General features: G+C 43.3%; 1 protein-coding gene across 2 annotated transcripts in view; it reads left to right on the top strand.

Annotated features, from left to right (window-relative positions):
• ABCC4 (ATP binding cassette subfamily C member 4) overlaps positions 1 to 16,845 on the top strand; it is a 219,713-nt gene that overhangs the window by 166,067 nt on the left and 36,801 nt on the right. For both annotated transcript variants that reach the window (XM_047756442.1, XM_047756443.1), the window contains 5 exons: positions 7,671 to 7,821; positions 8,236 to 8,355; positions 9,519 to 9,629; positions 10,534 to 10,634; positions 11,888 to 12,079. In XM_047756442.1, coding sequence (XP_047612398.1) covers positions 7,671 to 7,821; positions 8,236 to 8,355; positions 9,519 to 9,629; positions 10,534 to 10,634; positions 11,888 to 12,079 — 675 coding nt within the window. The remainder of the gene's footprint in view (positions 1 to 7,670; positions 7,822 to 8,235; positions 8,356 to 9,518; positions 9,630 to 10,533; positions 10,635 to 11,887; positions 12,080 to 16,845) is intronic.

Here is a 16,845-nt window from a genome sequence, read left to right as displayed (position 1 = left end):
GCGTAGCAGAAACGAATCAGACTAGGAACCAGGAAGTTTCGGGTTCGATCACTGGTCTTGCTCAGTGGGTTAAGGATCTGGCGTTGCCGTGAGCTGTGGTGTAGGTCGCAGACATGGCTCAGATCCCAAGTTGCTGTGGCTGTGGTGCAGGCTGGTAGCTACAGCTCTCACTGGACCCCTAGCCTGGGAACCTCCATATGCCGCAGGTGTGGCCCTAAAAAGACAAAAGCCAAAAAAAAAAAAAAAAAAAATTCAAACAAGTAGCTGCGGCTTATATTCGATCCCTGGCCTAGGAACTTCCATATGCGTCATGTGCAGTTGTAAAGAGAAAAAATAAAATTAGGGATTCTAATTGTTTCATCAATATGGAATTTTATATTTCAGATTTTCTAGTTCTTGTTATGTATGTCTTTGTATGGTTCTCAAGAAATTTGTCCTGTGAATTAAATTTTTAAAATTTATCAGCACAGTGTTCATTATATTTTTTTTAATGCCTATGCTATCTGTTGTATCATCCTCTTTAAATCAAACTAATGGCAATCTCCCCCCGGCCCGTGTTTTTTTGTTTGTTTGTTTTTGTCTTTTTTTTTTGCCTTCTCTAGGGCCACTCCCGCGGCATATGGAGGTTCCCAGGCTAGGGGTCAAATTGGAGCTGTAGCTGCCAGCCCACGCCAGAGCCACAGCAATACAGGATCCGAGCTGTGTCTACAACCTACACCACAGCTCACAGCAATGCCAGATCCTTAGCCCACTAAGCAAGGCCTGGGATCGAACCTGCAACCTCATTGTTCCTAGTCGGATTCATTAACCACTGCGCCACAACGAGAACTCCTGGTTTTGTTTTTTGTTGTTGTTGTTGTTTTTTTTACATTTCCTTGGTACTTTAAAAAGAACCAATCTTTGAATTTATTGATTTTATTTTATTTTAATTCATTCATTCATTTTTTGTCTTTTTAGGGCTGCACCCGAGGCATATGGAGTTCCCAGGCTAGATGTCTTGCCTACACCACAGCCACACCAGATCCGAGCTGCGTCTGCATTGAGTCACAGCTCATGGCAACACCAAATCCTCCACCTACACCTACAGAGTGAGGCCAGGGATTGAACCTGCGTACTCATGGATCCTAGTCAGGTTCATTTCCACTAAGCCATGATAGGAACTCCTAAATTTATTGATTTTAATCTTCTCCTTAGAAGTTAGTTTTTAATTTCATTACTGTCTACTTTTAAATTTTCATTCTTCTGCATACTTTAGCTTATTTTTTTTAAATTTGTTTTTAAAAAGACCCTTTCTCTTCACAAGTGAATTAACTTTATTGTTATTATTATTTTTGCTTTTTAGGGCTGCACCTTCGACATATGGAAGTTCCTAGGCTAGGGGTCGAATTGGAACTGCAGCTGGTGGCCACAGCCACAGCCACAGCAACATAGGATCCAAGCCCCATCTGTGATCTACACCACAGCTCACAGTAATGCTGGATCCCTGACCCACTGAGTGAGGCCAGGGATCGAACCCACATCCTCATGGGTACTAGTTGGATTCATTTCCTCTGTGCCACAATAGGAACTTTCTCTTAGTTACTTTTTATTTTTGATTTCCTGTTAAATCCACTTAGGTCAGAATATATTATGTACATTTTCTGTCCGTCAGCGTTTATTGATACTTGCTTATGGTATAGGATATATGCACTTGAAAAGCATGTTCCATTGAAAAGGATGGTACTGTTACATATTTCTTAACTATTAAATCTCCACTGATTTTTATCCTCTTATTCTATCAGTTATCATGGTAGGTGGGTTTAAATCTCCCACTATGAGTAAGACACAATCTATTTTTACTGAGTTCTGTCAGATTGTGCTTTTATATTTTATGCATTTTGGAGCTATGTTATGATTAGATAAATTTAGATATTAAAAATATCTTCTGGATAAACTGACCCTTTATTCTTATGTAAGCTTTTCCTTTGCTTTTGGGAATTCTTCCTAACTTCATGTTAGATAGATATTCCAGGTTCTTTTGGTTAGTGTTCTGATGGGGTACCTTCTTCAACATTTTGTTTTCTCTTGTTTTTTTTTTTTTTGTCTTTGTTGTTGTTGTTGTTGTTGTTGTTGTAGTTGCTATTTCTTGGGCCGCTCTCGCGGCATATGGAGGTTCCCAGGCTAGGGGTCCAATCGGAGCTGCAGCCACCGGCCTACGCCAGAGCCACAGCAACTCGGGATCCGAGCCGCGTCTGCAACCTACACCACAGCTCACGGCAACGCCGGATCCTTAACCCACTGAGCAAGGGCAGGGACCGAACCCGCAACCTCATGGTTCCTAGTCGGATTCGTTAACCACTGCGCCACGATGGGAACTCCCTGTTTTCTCTTCTTTTTTTTTTTCATTAAAGTATAGTTGATTTATGATGTTGTGCCAATTTCTGCTATACAGCAGAGTAAGCCAGTCATCCATATATATACATTGTTTCTCATAATTCATTGCTACTTTTATGTGCTGTTATTTTTATCTCTCTCTCTCTTTTTTCCTTTGTACAGCCACACCTGTGGCATATGGAAGTTCCCAGGCTAGGAGCTGAATCAGAGCTTCAGCTGCCAGTATACACCATGGCCACAGCATTGCCAGATCTAATGCCACATCGGTGACCTAAGCCACAGCTTGTGGCAACATCAGATTCCTAACACACCGAGTGAGGCCAAGGATTAAGCCCACATCCTCACGGACGCTATGTTGGGTTCTTAACCTGCTGAGCCACAGTGGGAACTCCTGTGCTGTAGTTTTTACGATGTGCTGTTTAAAAATATAAAATAGTTGGACTTCAGTCTTGAATTTCTTTTCCACTCTTGATCATTGAGTTGTTCCCAAAGGAAAGGTTCTTGTCTTGTCACAGAAGAAATTCAGAAATGAGACGGAAATTGAGAAAGAAAAGTGGTAATTTATGTAAGTGAGAAATACACCTCTTTAAGAGAGGTGAGCAGAAAGGGGATCAGCTGCCCTGTGTTTCTCTGACATGTGGGTTATAAGGGGCATACAGTTACATGGTCGCAATATTCATTGAGAAGGAGGGCTTGGAGGTCATGTTCCTTAATTTTCATTCCAGCTCCACCTTCCCAAAGGGAGGAGGCATTTTTGTCCTTATTTAGTTTTGATCAGAAGTGTCATGGCATTGGTGCCTGATGGGTACTTACCTGAATAACTAATTTTATTATAACTTTATTGTAATGAGGGCACAATGAGAAGCAGGTTACATTTGGACCTGGAGATTTGCACCGTTTTCCACCTGTCTTTGTCTGCCTCCGGGGCACTTAATTATGCCAAAATATATGGTTTCCGTCAGTTTAGAGGTTCCTGCTTTTTCTTGTCTGCTGCCCATGGACCCCGCTCTTTGCATGATGAGTGTTTTCCTGCCATGAGACCCCGTGCCTCCCTTTTCTGCTCATACCTTACTATCTACCTTCTGTTCACAGAGGCATAGTGAACAGAAAGGCAGGAAGAAGTGTTCTTCATTTTCCTCATGCTTTCTGTTGTGTTGCTTAAGAATCTGTAAACAAAACACTACCATTCACTCTTTTGTGGAGTTAGCTGTGGCTCAGGATTCCGTGTCCTGCTCTGTGCATATGAGTCAGAAAACGAATTTTCCAGATTCAGAGCAATGTGAAGAAAAGACAAATTCTTTGAGGCAAGAAATGCTGTTAACATAGTGGGCTGGCTTCTTGCTCATCAGCTCCCCCAGAGGAAAAAGAAGAGTTTACTGAGATGAGAAACGCTGGACTTGCTGATGATCTGGGAGAGCCGACTCTGAGCACTTGGTCTTGTCTCCTTTTATTGCCCAGGGAGAGAGGAGAGGTCCCACCGTATACTTGCTGATCTGCTGATTGGTTGGGGAAAGAGGGATCTTAAGATACGTTGCTGGTTGGCTGGAGCATATAAGGCCCCTATTGGGTGGGGTGAGGAGTGGGCCACATACCTTTCCTAGTAGAGGTGTAGGAAGGAGTAGGACAGATTGCTCAACCTGCAGGGCAAGAGGGGGCATTGCAATGAGACGGGTGGGGCGATAAGGGTCTGGTAATCCTTGTTTTGGCCAGAGGCTTTGAGTTCTGTCTCCTTGCAGAGACCTTGAAGACCCACATTAAGAGCTGACTGAAGGTCTCAGGGCTGGTGTGGATGTGAACAGATGCACAGTAGTCAAATAAGGGATGAAAGGCACAGTTAGTGTCTCCTAAGGAAAGGACACATTTAGGAAAGGTTAATCTGAGAGTGTGTATGGATCTAATCATGCAGACAAAGACACACCAACTTTCCCTCACAGTCTGATTTAACAGAGTTAACAGAGTTGCTGAGGTCAAAAGAAATAGCTGATAAAGGAGGGATCTGGAAACAGGCTGATCTCTGAACTCCCTGAGACTTACAAGGAGTCGTCATATCAGCTTATCCCTGCGGACTTAATATTAACCCTGGGTCGGTATTAAATTTAGGAGATTAGATTTTTTAAAAAAACTATTTGTCCCTTTGCTTCTATTTATCCTGTAATCGAGGGGTAACGAGTATTGCTTGATGGGAATTACATTTTATTTTTTAATACTTAGAGAGTTTTGGAAACTGTTCAGGATTTTACTGCCTCTACAAGTATCTTGTAACGCAATCTATGTGATAGTCATTTCATTGAGAGGTTATTTTTATCTCATATGTTTCCAGAATAAATAGAAGAATCTCTCCTATGTCACATCAGTAAACAGCTTACTGATCAAAAACTAGGCATCATTTTTTCCCTCTCTCTAAAGAAAATCTTGCCATGTTTTCCTGCCAAGAAGTGAATCTTGCTTTGTTTATTGCACTTAAGCCATATCTTCTGCAAAATCAGCAATAGTTTAAGGCAATCTGGACGATTTGTACTTATCACAACTTGAAACAGAATTCCTGAGGGTCTGACTGAGAGCAGAATTAAAAACTGAAATTCCTTTGAGGTGTTAACCAATGGCAATGATCCTGACTTTATTTTTTGATACTGTAAACAAATAATAAAAGCACCGTCTAGTAATTAAGTGGCTTTATGATAAAATACATACTTTGCATTGTGCCTAATATAAATATGAGAGCAAGCGAGAGTTCAAATAAGAATGGAGTGAGCCAAAAGTATGGATGGCGTATGTATTTGCATAAAATAAGAAGACTACATTTTTACTTGCTGTTTATAGCAAACATGTTCTTTGGCACATGCTTCACAAAGACTAGCAGGAACAGAATCCCATGGAATTAAGTTTAAAGTAAAATGTGGGTAGATACCTAGGAACTCCTATAAGACTGTAAGCAATTTGAAAGTTGAATGCCAAACAGGCAAACAGGCCTTCGTATTTAAAATTTTGCTTGTGAAAAGAATACGTTAAATTCTGCAATATTATAATACAGTATTAATTCTAGAGGGAGAGACTTCCTGTGAAGTTTTTATGTTTTTAACCACCATCCAAATACAGATATTGAAAATGCGTCCTTGGGATTTATGTATTTATTAAAATTAAATTGGGTTTTTTTTCCCCCAAGTCATTTTGCTTTTTTTAGGCTTAGAGCTCATTTTTCTTATGAAACTTTTTTTTTTTTCTTATTTAAGCAATAAATCGTAAGATGTGTTGGTGTGTTCTATTAGGAACCGTTTTTAAGACTGGAAACGATGTCTGCTCTGTGAGCTGCGCAGGCTCTTATTCCCTATTAACTAAGAATCGGTGGTTAGTCCTTGCATGGGAGACAACAGATACAACTTAAAAAAGCCAACAAAACAAGAAGATGCACAGAAATGGGAGGAAAATGTAAAAATGGGGGAGTATATTTAGATATTAATTTTTTAAATATGAGCTTTATCTCTGTGACTGAATTCTGTGGGCAAATTATTCATCCTCTTCAGGCTTTGTAAATGGAGAGAATGATGCCGTTTACTCAGACTTGATGTGAGAATGAAATTGAATAATGCCTGTGAAATATCTGAGAGCTGGGACACATGGCAGGCCTCATGAAGTGCTATCCATTTTTGGCATGGGGGTGTAATAACCACCCTTTCTTTGATTGTCAGCTAGATCAAGAGAATCATGGAATTTCTTCACTGTTATGAGAAACCTGGCCATGGGCACGGGCAATGAAGCAGATTTTTAGTTCTCAAAAGTTTTGATTGGAGAGGTTTTGAAAACGAAACCATTAACATTTTTCACAAAATTATTTTCTTTTCCTTTTTTTTTTTGCTTCTTTGTACAGCTTTTGTACATATTTAATTACCAATTCATTTAGATGCCGGTGAGGTTTGTCAGAAACAGCCTCACAGGTCAGCACCCTTCCTGAGGATGAGAGGTGCTCATAAGACTCTTTTCCTCAGGGGTTGGTGACAGGGTCCTCTCCTTTGTCATCCTGACATTCCAACCATGTCCTTTTAGCGTTCAGGTTCATGAGATTCTTAGGATTTTCTGGGCCCATAAATCTATTCATGTCCTGTCCTCCATGGCCGCTGGCACCCAAAACACACTGAAGGGTGGTGATAATGGACTTAGAGAGTTTCTCCAGGTGTGGGTTGTCATTCTCTGCAAAGTAAAGAATGACTCTGAGGGAGTTCCCGTTGTGGCTCAGTGGAAACAAAACTGACTAGTATCCATGAGGACGCAGGTTCCATCCCGGGCCCCACTCAGTGGGTTAAGGATCTGCCATCGCCGTGAGCTGTGGTGTAGGTTACAGATGTGGCTCAGATCTGGAATGGCTGTGGTATGGTGTAGACTGGCAGCTGTAGCTCCGATTCAGCCCCTAGCCTGGGAACCTCAATATGCCACAGGTGAAGCCCTAAACAGCAAAGAAATATGTATACACACATACATACATACATATACAAATGGCTCTGAGTTGTGAAAGATCATTGCGTATTTTCAGGAGAAAGGTTTCACCCAAGAATTGTTTGAAATGAACATTTAAAATACATAGCACAGTGATATAATGTTGCCCTGTATGTCGGGGTCAAGTTTATGTTTATCATAATGGCTTCTGACGTGGGTTCCTGAGATCCATGGCTTCTGCTTTGTGGTCTCAATCAAGTTGCTTTTCCTCTCCCAGTGCCTCAGTGTCTCCATCTATAAAATGAGACTGGACTATTACTAGTAAGGGTACTGCGAGGAGTGGTGAGTTCACAGGAGTGAAGTATTGAATGCACAGCCCTGCACATTCAGCAAATGTTAAGTACGCAAAAAAAAAAAAAAAAAAAAAAAACCCAACCTAGAAAGAGGAATTCTCATTTCCAGAGGTCTACATTTGAATTTTTCTCCATTTCCTGGTCTTGGAATTTGCAATTAACCCTTTCTTTATCCATACAGGTATAGTTGAGGCTTTTGGATTCCTCATCTGTGTTACCTGCTTGCTCATTTCTCTAGTAGTACCTACTGGTTCATAATTTGGAACTCAGGTCCTGCTGTCTGAGTCTGAAATAGTCTCATCTGTTAAAAATCGTGTTTGGCACATAGTAAGCTTGCAATAAACATGAGGACCACCTAAATTTTTGTTTTTTTCCTTGGATAGGAACGCATCCCCTACTTTTCAGACTTGCCTTTGGTGGAAAGGAGTTTAAGCCTAAAAAAATCAACCCATTAACACTTATTTTTGATAAGAATGTTTGATAGAGAGGGCTCTGTATCTATTTTCTTTATTTCAGACATTTCTACAAGTGATGGGTGTGGTGGGAGTCGCGGTGGCGGTGATTCCTTGGATTGCGATTCCTCTGATTCCCCTTGGCATCATTTTCTTTGTTCTTCGGAGATATTTCTTACAGACATCACGAGATGTGAAACGCCTGGAAGCTACAAGTGAGCACCTGGGCCCTCTGGGATGGCAATGCAAACTAGCTTCCATTTATGCTGTAATTAGTAAAAATATTAATAAATAACCATCATTATTAAGACAAAATCATGAAGTAGAATTGTTATGTTTAAAAGAAGTTATCTGGACAATGTTTATATCAGAAACCTTGACTGGATGGTTGCTGCAAATTAATACTAACTTTCTAGAAACCAAGCCAAGAAGAGAGGTATATTGTGTTCCATAGTTCTCTGCATCTACTTCCTTTACAGAAGGGGTGTCATCCCTCCTCCTCCAGGCAGCCCCCCAGGAAGCTCCCAATGTGCCCTTTGGTGGGAATTGCCACCCCAGGGTGGGGGAGGTCGTTTGTTTCCTGGCATCCAGGCTCCCTGACCTTCTCTGTCGTGTCTCTGCTTCCCCAGCACGGAGCCCGGTGTTTTCGCACTTATCGTCTTCTCTCCAGGGACTCTGGACCATCCGGGCGTTCAAAGCTGAACAGAGGTTTCAGGAGCTGTTCGACGCTCACCAGGATTTGCACTCAGGTCTGTACGTTTCTAGAAATAATTTCAAGAGATGGGATATGCTGCCTTCTGCGGCTTGACCTCCTTCTCAGGTGGCTCTCTCTCTGTGCTGCCTGCCTCTGCACATCCTCCCCCACCCCTTTCCTCAAAGCATCTTCTCCGTGCCCTCCTTGTCCCCACTCACACCACGATTTTACTCCCCTGACTGGTTTGCACAGTCCTTGCATCATGGTGCCCTGTTGCTTTGTGGACCCTGTTGCAGCATTCAGTAACCCTTTTCTTTTTTTGAAAGATCCAGACAGTAAAGTAAACATTTTAGCTTTGTGTGCCACCCTGTCTCTGTTGTATCTAATCAGGTTGCAGAAAAGCAAGGCAAACATAATACAAATGGCCATGGCTGTGTTCCAGTAAAAGTTTATTTGCAAAAGTAGGTGATGGGATATTCCTGGCCCCAGGTTGTAGTTTGCCCCTCTCTTTGCAAAGCATGCAAGGTGGCCTAAGTGACTGAGGAAAAGAACTGCCTCATAGTCAGAGTTTCCGCCCACTTGATGTATGTTATTCTTTGCAGCAGTGATGTTTTTTCCTTAGGTAGACATTTCAGAATTTCCTCTAAGTCTGTAAAGATCCTGGCCCACCTTTCCAATCTTTATTGTATTTCGAGCTTAAGAAAGGCATTTTGCAAGCCACGTGCAGATCTTGTTAGCTGCTGGTCATGTAGGTACTGATTCCTGAGAGTAAACACGTGTAGGATCCTGTAGTAATTGTGGAAGGTACTGGAAACAGGCCACGAGCTCTGCGCTCTGCTCTCAGAGAACTGGGAACGGTTGCCACTATGAGAGGATAAGCCTGACACCGAGGCCCAGCCCTGCAGCAGATGTACCCATTGTACCGTTTGTCCGTGTTCTTTATTACAGTTGTATTTCTGTTTATACCCCGTGGGTTGAAGTCTCCCGTGCTTGCGTCCCACAAGGCCCATGGCCTGATTTCCTCTGTGTCCCACGTGTCCTCTTGTGTCAAAATCTTGCTTTTTGGACTCTTCAGTCTCCTCGCATGTTCAACTTGGCTGTCCTACTTTGTGTCACAATCTTCTGTCGCTCAACCTAGCACAGAGCTCTTCCCTACTCAAAGCGGTTAAGATGGTGTTTCTGCTTATTCACTCTCCTTATTCCACTTCACAAATCCAGAGGCCTGGTTCTTGTTTCTGACCACGTCCCGATGGTTCGCCGTGCGTCTGGATGCCATCTGTGCCATGTTTGTCATTGTTGTTGCCTTCGGGTCCCTGATTCTGTCAAAAAGTGAGTACAGATGTGAATAACTGTTTGTGCTACGATCGCAGTTTATATAACTGCGTTTACAGTTATTAAGGGAAACTTTTGCTACTTAGTCCAACATCAGAGGCTGTATGGTCCCCATGATGTGTGTTCAGGCATTGGTAGTGTGGGGCTCAGGTGGAGGAGTCATTTGGGTCTTAAGGACACCTTTTATCCTTTTATCTTTTTTGAGTGGGTCGAGGTCTACACCAGTTTAGCAAACTGACCATATTTGGGAGGAGAGAAGCACACTTGCTTTTTGTGTAGTTCAGCGCTTTAGGATTCAGCTGAAGCGCTGCTTGGATCTTGTGGTTGCAAGTGCCTGATAGACTGAGGTGAGAAAGATTCTCTAGGAGGAAACACTGCCCTCACTGCTGTGGGTACCAGAAGAGCAGGCGTTGACGCGCCTGGCATGAAGTCACCGTCCCTAACTATTCCGTCGTAACAACCCAGAATTACAATCTTGAATAATGGAACGGTCAAGAGTATTATTTTAGTTTTCAAAGCACTGGTGTTCTTAGAACCCATTGCCTTGTTTTTCGTGGTTTCCAGCTGCGGCTACTTTGGACGTAGAAAGTGAGATTATCAGTGCAACCATAATGACGCAAGTCTGAATAATAACACGATTCCCCCACCTGTGTGGTGATGTGCAAGTGTATTGAATAGCTTTCTGCATTCTTCCGATTTGGATTTTTTGGTCTGTTTTTCTTTTTTTTTTCCCCTTCGTATCATCGAGTCCATCCTTAGATAGTCAAAGTACAAGTAATGCTATTGTCATATGCACATGATTTAAAAATCGCAAGGGAGTCTTGGTAAAGTGATGGAAGTGGCCAGGCTTGAGGGTAAGTGTGGCCTTGACATTCTTCTTCTTCTCCTTCTTCTCTTGCAGCTTTGGATGCCGGGCAGGTGGGCCTGGCACTGTCCTACGCCCTCTCGCTCATGGGCATGTTCCAGTGGTGCGTCAGGCAAAGCGCCGAAGTGGAGAATATGGTGATGTCTATTGTAGCCTTCCTGGGTTTTTCAATTCTTCTTTCTATTGATCGACCTGCATGCAGTTCTCACGTAAAATAGCTGAAACTGTTATTTTCCATTGTAGCTAACAGACTCCCATCTGTTTAATGTAAAATAAAATATATACATCTTTTTCTCAGTCTTCTGGATGCCATGTCAGCAGGTTTTATATTCATCACAAACTGTCTTCAAATATAATAAATGTCTCGGTGGGAGGGAGGTTCTGGAGAGGATATGAGCTCATTTCTTAGGGACTGGTTTATTTTTGTTTCTTTATGGTTACTTCCTCATTTTTGGAAAAAAAACAATTCAGTATTTTGAGGTCGTTTGTTTAATTAATAGGTATCTCCTCCTCCCCGCACCCCCCATGTTAGGATTTATTCTTATATGTGTTGAACACCTGAATTTGCTGGTGTCCCTTTTTTTATGGTAGGATGAGCCCCGCCTCAGAATGTACTGTCGGAGGTGCCTTAGTCAGTGTGTAAATTACCTCCTTTTTTTGAATAGCTGCATCTTCTCCTAAAGAGAGAAAAACAATGAAAATGAAAAATATCATTTCATTCACTTTCATTTTCTAATAAAGTAAAAAGTAACTGATGATTAAAATGAGGTTTAATGACCATCCAGTTCTTTTCATCTATAGCAGATGGTCCTTCTCTAGCAAAGGGCTCCTGGTTGGTATCCACAAGTATTTTCTCTGATAAAGTTCTGTTGTGAAAACTGAATCTCTGAAACCTTAGTGTTCAGTTCTTTAGTTATTTTAGTTGAAGGAGGTAACCCAATAAAAGTCATCAGTGTTGGAGTTCCTATTGTGGCTCAGCAGTAACGAAGCTGACTAGTATCCATGAGGATGCAGGTTTTATCTCTGGCCTCACTCAGTGGGTTAAGGATCCAGCGTTGCTGTGAGTTGTGGTGTGTGTAGGTCGCAGGCATAGTTCAAATCCTTCGTTGCTATGGCTATGGTGTAGGCCAGCAGCTGAAGCTCCAATGTGACCCTTAGCCTGGGAACTTCCATAACCCACCTAAAGAGCAAGAAGTAAATAAATTAAATTAATCGTCAGTGTCCCCATCAAACTACTACTTCCATCTGTTAGAGTTGCTAAGACTTGAGATATTCCGAACTATATCAAAGCAGTTATAAAGATATAAATGCAGAATATCTCATTTACAGTCTCTGGACATCCATAAATAAGCCCCTCTATTCCTAACTCACGTGATGTCATGTCTTTCAGATGATTTCAGTAGAAAGAGTGATTGAATATACAGACCTGGAAAAAGAAGCCCCCTGGGAATACCAGAAACGCCCACCACCGACCTGGCCCCATGAAGGAGTGATTGTCTTTGATAATGTGAACTTTTCCTACAGCTTAGATGGACCTCTGGTATTGAAGCACCTGACAGCACTCATCAAATCAAGAGAAAAGGTTTGTTTATGCCATTTGCCTCTTTAATAGTCCAGCTAAATGTTGAGCACCAGCTTCCTCGTCGGTGTGTCATGGGGACTCTTGGTCCCTCTTGGGTGCAGATTAGATCAGTGACATCATAGGTGAATTATTCTTGGAACCTGACTGTGACATGGGAACACTGGCATTCCTTTCCCTGTGTCCTGAGCTGTCTGATAGGGCTTGGTGGGCTCCAGACCTGAAAGTTAACCCAATCTAGGATATTGTGGTTGACATCTGATTGTTTATTCAGTCTTAGAGGTCAACCCTAGCTCCTAGTCTCTGCCTCCTTCCTTTCCAGTCTTTCTTTGTATTTCTGAACTACAAACCAGATGCTTCAGCCTTACTGGTCCTGGGTGAGCTGCTGCTGAAACCATAGCGCAGCCCCGGATTCATGCCAGTAGGGGCTCAGGGGCCAGCTTGTGGCCATCAGACAAGAGCCCCAAATCATGACTCAGTCGGGGGGGAGGAACCAGGGCCCCCTACTGGAGGCAGGGCCCAGAGACTTGCCCCCCAGAGGATCGGGGAAGATAGAGGCAGGAGACGGCAGAGGGGTGTGTGACCTCATCCTGCCAGCGTCCTTGTCACACTCAGCGTGGACCTTTGGCTGGCACCAGGGCAGGGTCTTGAAGAAGAAACTAAACCAGGGCAGATGGGGCAGTAGGACGCTCCTCCCCGCCTAACTTGCGTGTTTTGAGTCCTAACATTTCTACACCTTGTGGACTCAGAGAGTGTGTAGGTTTTCCCAAAGCACTGCCAATCCCCAGCCCCCAGAGTGCACAGCTGCCCCCCTAACTCGGAGCCCCTTCTTTTCTGTCGCCTGGCTGGTGAATGTGTCCTCATTTTCAGTCACAATGCTTCTGCCCCCTTAAGACCCTCTCTGCTTCCATGGGATCTTTTTTTTTTTTGTCCTGTTTTTTAGGGCCACACCCATGGCACATGGAGGGTCCTAGGCTAGGGGTGGAACGAGAGCTGTAGCTTCTGGCCACACCACAACCACAGCAATGTGGGATCCAAGCCAATCTGCGAACTACACCACAGCTCACAGCAACGCTGCATCCTTAACCCACTTAGCGAGGCTGGGGATCGTCTTCCTGGATACTAGTCAGATTTGTTACCACTGAGCCACTACGGGAACTCCCATAGGATCTTATATATTCTTTTAAATTAGCATTTGTGGTACACCCATGTTTATGCAGCCAAACCTTAGAAGCAACCCAAGTGTCCATGATGACAGTGACAGATGAATGTATTAACAGCATGTCCTATGTTTTCACAATGAACTACTATTCAGCCTTAAAAAGGAAGAAAATTCCGACCTTTGGAGAAAGCTTGAGGACATCATGTCAAATGAAATAGACACAAAGCCACCACTACTGTGTGATTCCCTGTGTATGAGGTTCTTAGAGGAGCTGGATGCACAAAGAAAGAAAGTAGAATGATGGTTGGCTGGTACGAGGTAATGGGGATTTGATGTTTAATGAATACAGAAGTTCAGTTTTACAAGGCAAAAAATATTCTGGAGGGACAGCAAGTGAATGTCCACTTAAACATGATGAAGTTGGTAAATTTTATGTTGTTTATGTTTTATGTATATTTTGCCACAATTAAAAGGTACCCTCTATGGCATGCTTTGCCTTTTTTTTTTTTTGTCTTTTGTCTCTTGTCTTTTTAGGGCCGCACTTGCGGCATATGGAGGTTCCCAGACTAGGGGTTGAATCTGAGCGGTAGCTGCCAGCCTACACCACAGCCACAACAATGCCAGATCTGAGCCATGTCTGTGACCTACACCACAGCTCACGGCAACGCCGGATCCTTAACCCACTGAGCGAGGCTAGGGATCGAACCTGCAACCTCATGGTTCCCAGTCGGATTCGTTTCTGCTGCGCAAGAACGGGAACTCCCAATGGCATGCTTTGCATTGGGAGTCTGTAGCCCACAGCAGGCTGAGGCTTCTTAAGATCAGTGAGCATCTTATTTTCAACTTTGTTCCCCAGGAAGTGTCATTCTGCAGGGCACAGAGGGGGTAGGGAGAGACTGCTAGCTGGGAGAGTGAGTCACACAGGTGTGTGCAACCAGTAACCAACACACACACACAACTACACAAAGAGCTGTTTTCCTAGACATGTTAGATACTTTAAGAACTGCTCTTTAAAACTCTCTCTTCCTCTTCCATTATGTCACCTAGTGGACTATAATCATAATTGAGTTAATGATACCTTTGTGCCATGAGAGAATAAATACTCAGTTTAATTCTGAAGTGATACCCAGGGCGCAAAGCTTCGGTCACCGGGCAAGAGCTGGCTCCTCATCATTTCCAGTTGCATTGTAGGTCAGGAAGAAGGTGAGGACTCGTGTGTGAGGAAAGCGTTAACTGCCCTTCTTGACCCAGTCCTGTCGCCGAGAGCCCTGGAAGAACGTTTGCTTCCTCTCAGACATGTGCCCATCCGATTTCTTGTTGTAAATGTAATTGTGTTAATTTGCACTCATATTTTCCTCCAAAGCCATAAAACCTGAATTATCTAAGAAACTCTGTAGCACAACTTAGGGACATAATAGATTTGTATTCTTCCGTGTTATACCCCCAAATTATAGCGCTACCTGAGATTCTAAAATGTTTGAGGGAAACCTGAATTTGGAGACCGAATTAATAACTAAGGTAACTTGATTTTTCTGGCTTGGTTCACCCCATAATACCACCATTAGCTTCATTTCTGTGTTTGGAGGTTGTACCTGGGCAGTGTAATCTTTTTTTTTTTTTTTGCTTTTTAGGGCCACACCGTGGCATATGGAAGTTCCCAGGCTAGGGGGCCAAATCGGAGCTATAGCTGCCAGCCTTCACTACAGCCACACCAACGCCAGATCCCAGACGCATCTGTGACCTACACTGCAGCTCACGACAGATCCTTAACCCACTGCGTGAGGCCAGGGATCAAACTCACATCCCTCATGGACACTATGTTTGGTTCTTAACCCACTGAGCCACAGTGGGAACTCCGGGCAGCATAGTCATGAAGCGGTTTCCCTCCCCCCGTGTATATCCTGGCTTCCTTTCCTGCACACCTGTCCTAGCCCCTTTATCCAGAACACCCCTTTGCTGTCGGGGAGGACATGGGAGTGTGAGCAGCAGAAACAGGGCTTGGTTCTCTTTCCAGCATTTCCTCTGCTGTCCTGACTCCTGGAAGTTACAGTGAGCGGGAAAATGTAATAGGTACTATGCACGTTTCTAATTCTAATTCATGGGAGAAATAGCCAGCAAAAATAAAGAACCAAAATGAGGTAAATAGCACCCTAGTCTTCCTGGTTAGATTCTGAACACTGTCTGCATTTTTCATTTAGATGATTTTGTGGTTGATTTGATCATTTTAGAGAGTACTGGGCCATTTTAAAGCATTTTCCAGCTCTAGAGATAGATTGATTTTGGTTTGTTATTTTTTTTGCTTGCTCAGAGCTATTACTTGGATAATACATTTTTACAGATGCTTACTAGACCTTGCTATAATGTGCAAAAATATTAGTTTCCTACATTTTCTCCTACTTTACATAATGTTTTCTCAGAGACCCCTCCACTCCCTCCCAGACTGTCCCACTTCCCCTGCCAGATTCCTAATTCCTTGTGACTCAGGCGCTGGAGGCAGAGGGATGTCTTAGAAATACAGAATCCCAGCTTCTCTCAGACTTCATGACTTGAATGGCATTGGAGCAAGACCTCCCAGTAAAGTTCTTTGTCTTCCATTGGCAATTTTTGATGGCAAGTAATTCTTGATTTATACAAAGGAGGAAGACATATAAAGCTCCCAACAGCGAGACTAGGACAGAGTAAATGCCTGGATAAAGATAGCTGTGTAAAAGGACCAAAACCACCTGCACTGCAGAAACGGTTCTTTGCCCCATGATAACAGGGATTTGGCCATTTGCACTTACTATTTATGGCTGTAGGATTTATCTGCCATGTCTCTCTCTCTCCAGCTTATTGTTTACCTATACAGTACGGTTTTTTAAAAATAAATTTTCTCTTGCCTGAGTTTGAAACCTGAGCTTTCTATGGAAGCCTCTTCTGTGCAGGACACCACAGGTAAAACAAATAATACTGCTGTCAATTCATATAGTCCAGTCGAAGAAACAAGGGGCTGTATTCGCTTTGTAAGAGAAGGAGGTCACCGTTTTTATCGAAGGTTATTAAAAGATGCTGTCCCTTCTGTTAGTGTTGGAAAAGTCCACATGAAGGGACCAGGAGAGCAATTCCGAGGACTTAGGTGTGTGAGACAGACTTAGTGACATGTGGCTAGGATTTCAGCTGGTGGAAATGTGTGTGAAAAGCATTTTGGGGACCAACATAAGCAACAGCATGATTCCTTGATTCAGTGAGTGAAGGACTCGGCACCTGCAGAGCGTGTCAGGGAGATAACCTACCAGGCGCAGAGCACATATTGTCACGTTCAGCCCTCCCCACTACCTGGTGATGCCAAGGAAGCTGATCGTGGAGGTGAAGGGTGGAGAGGTTAGTGGAGACAGTTAGCAGATGCGCCTTCTTGGGATGGAGTGACAGGCACAGAGCTGTCCTTTGGTTGTTTAATCTGAGACATGAGAGCCTGTGGACCAGAACCAGGAGATGCAGGAGGCAGGGAGTTGGCAGCTGTTGTGCGCTCCAGCACATGGGAAAAGGATTCCGTGATTTTGGAATCAAACATGGCAGTTAAAATTATAACACCCAGGTTTTCAGTGTGCAGGGAAAGCGGGGGGAGTGG

The sequence above is a fragment of the Phacochoerus africanus genome, chromosome 13 (assembly GCF_016906955.1).
Source record: "Phacochoerus africanus isolate WHEZ1 chromosome 13, ROS_Pafr_v1, whole genome shotgun sequence".
Lineage (NCBI taxonomy): Eukaryota > Metazoa > Chordata > Mammalia > Artiodactyla > Suidae > Phacochoerus > Phacochoerus africanus.
Note: the sequence above shows the minus strand (reverse complement) of the source record. Positions and strands in the feature narration are given on the sequence as shown.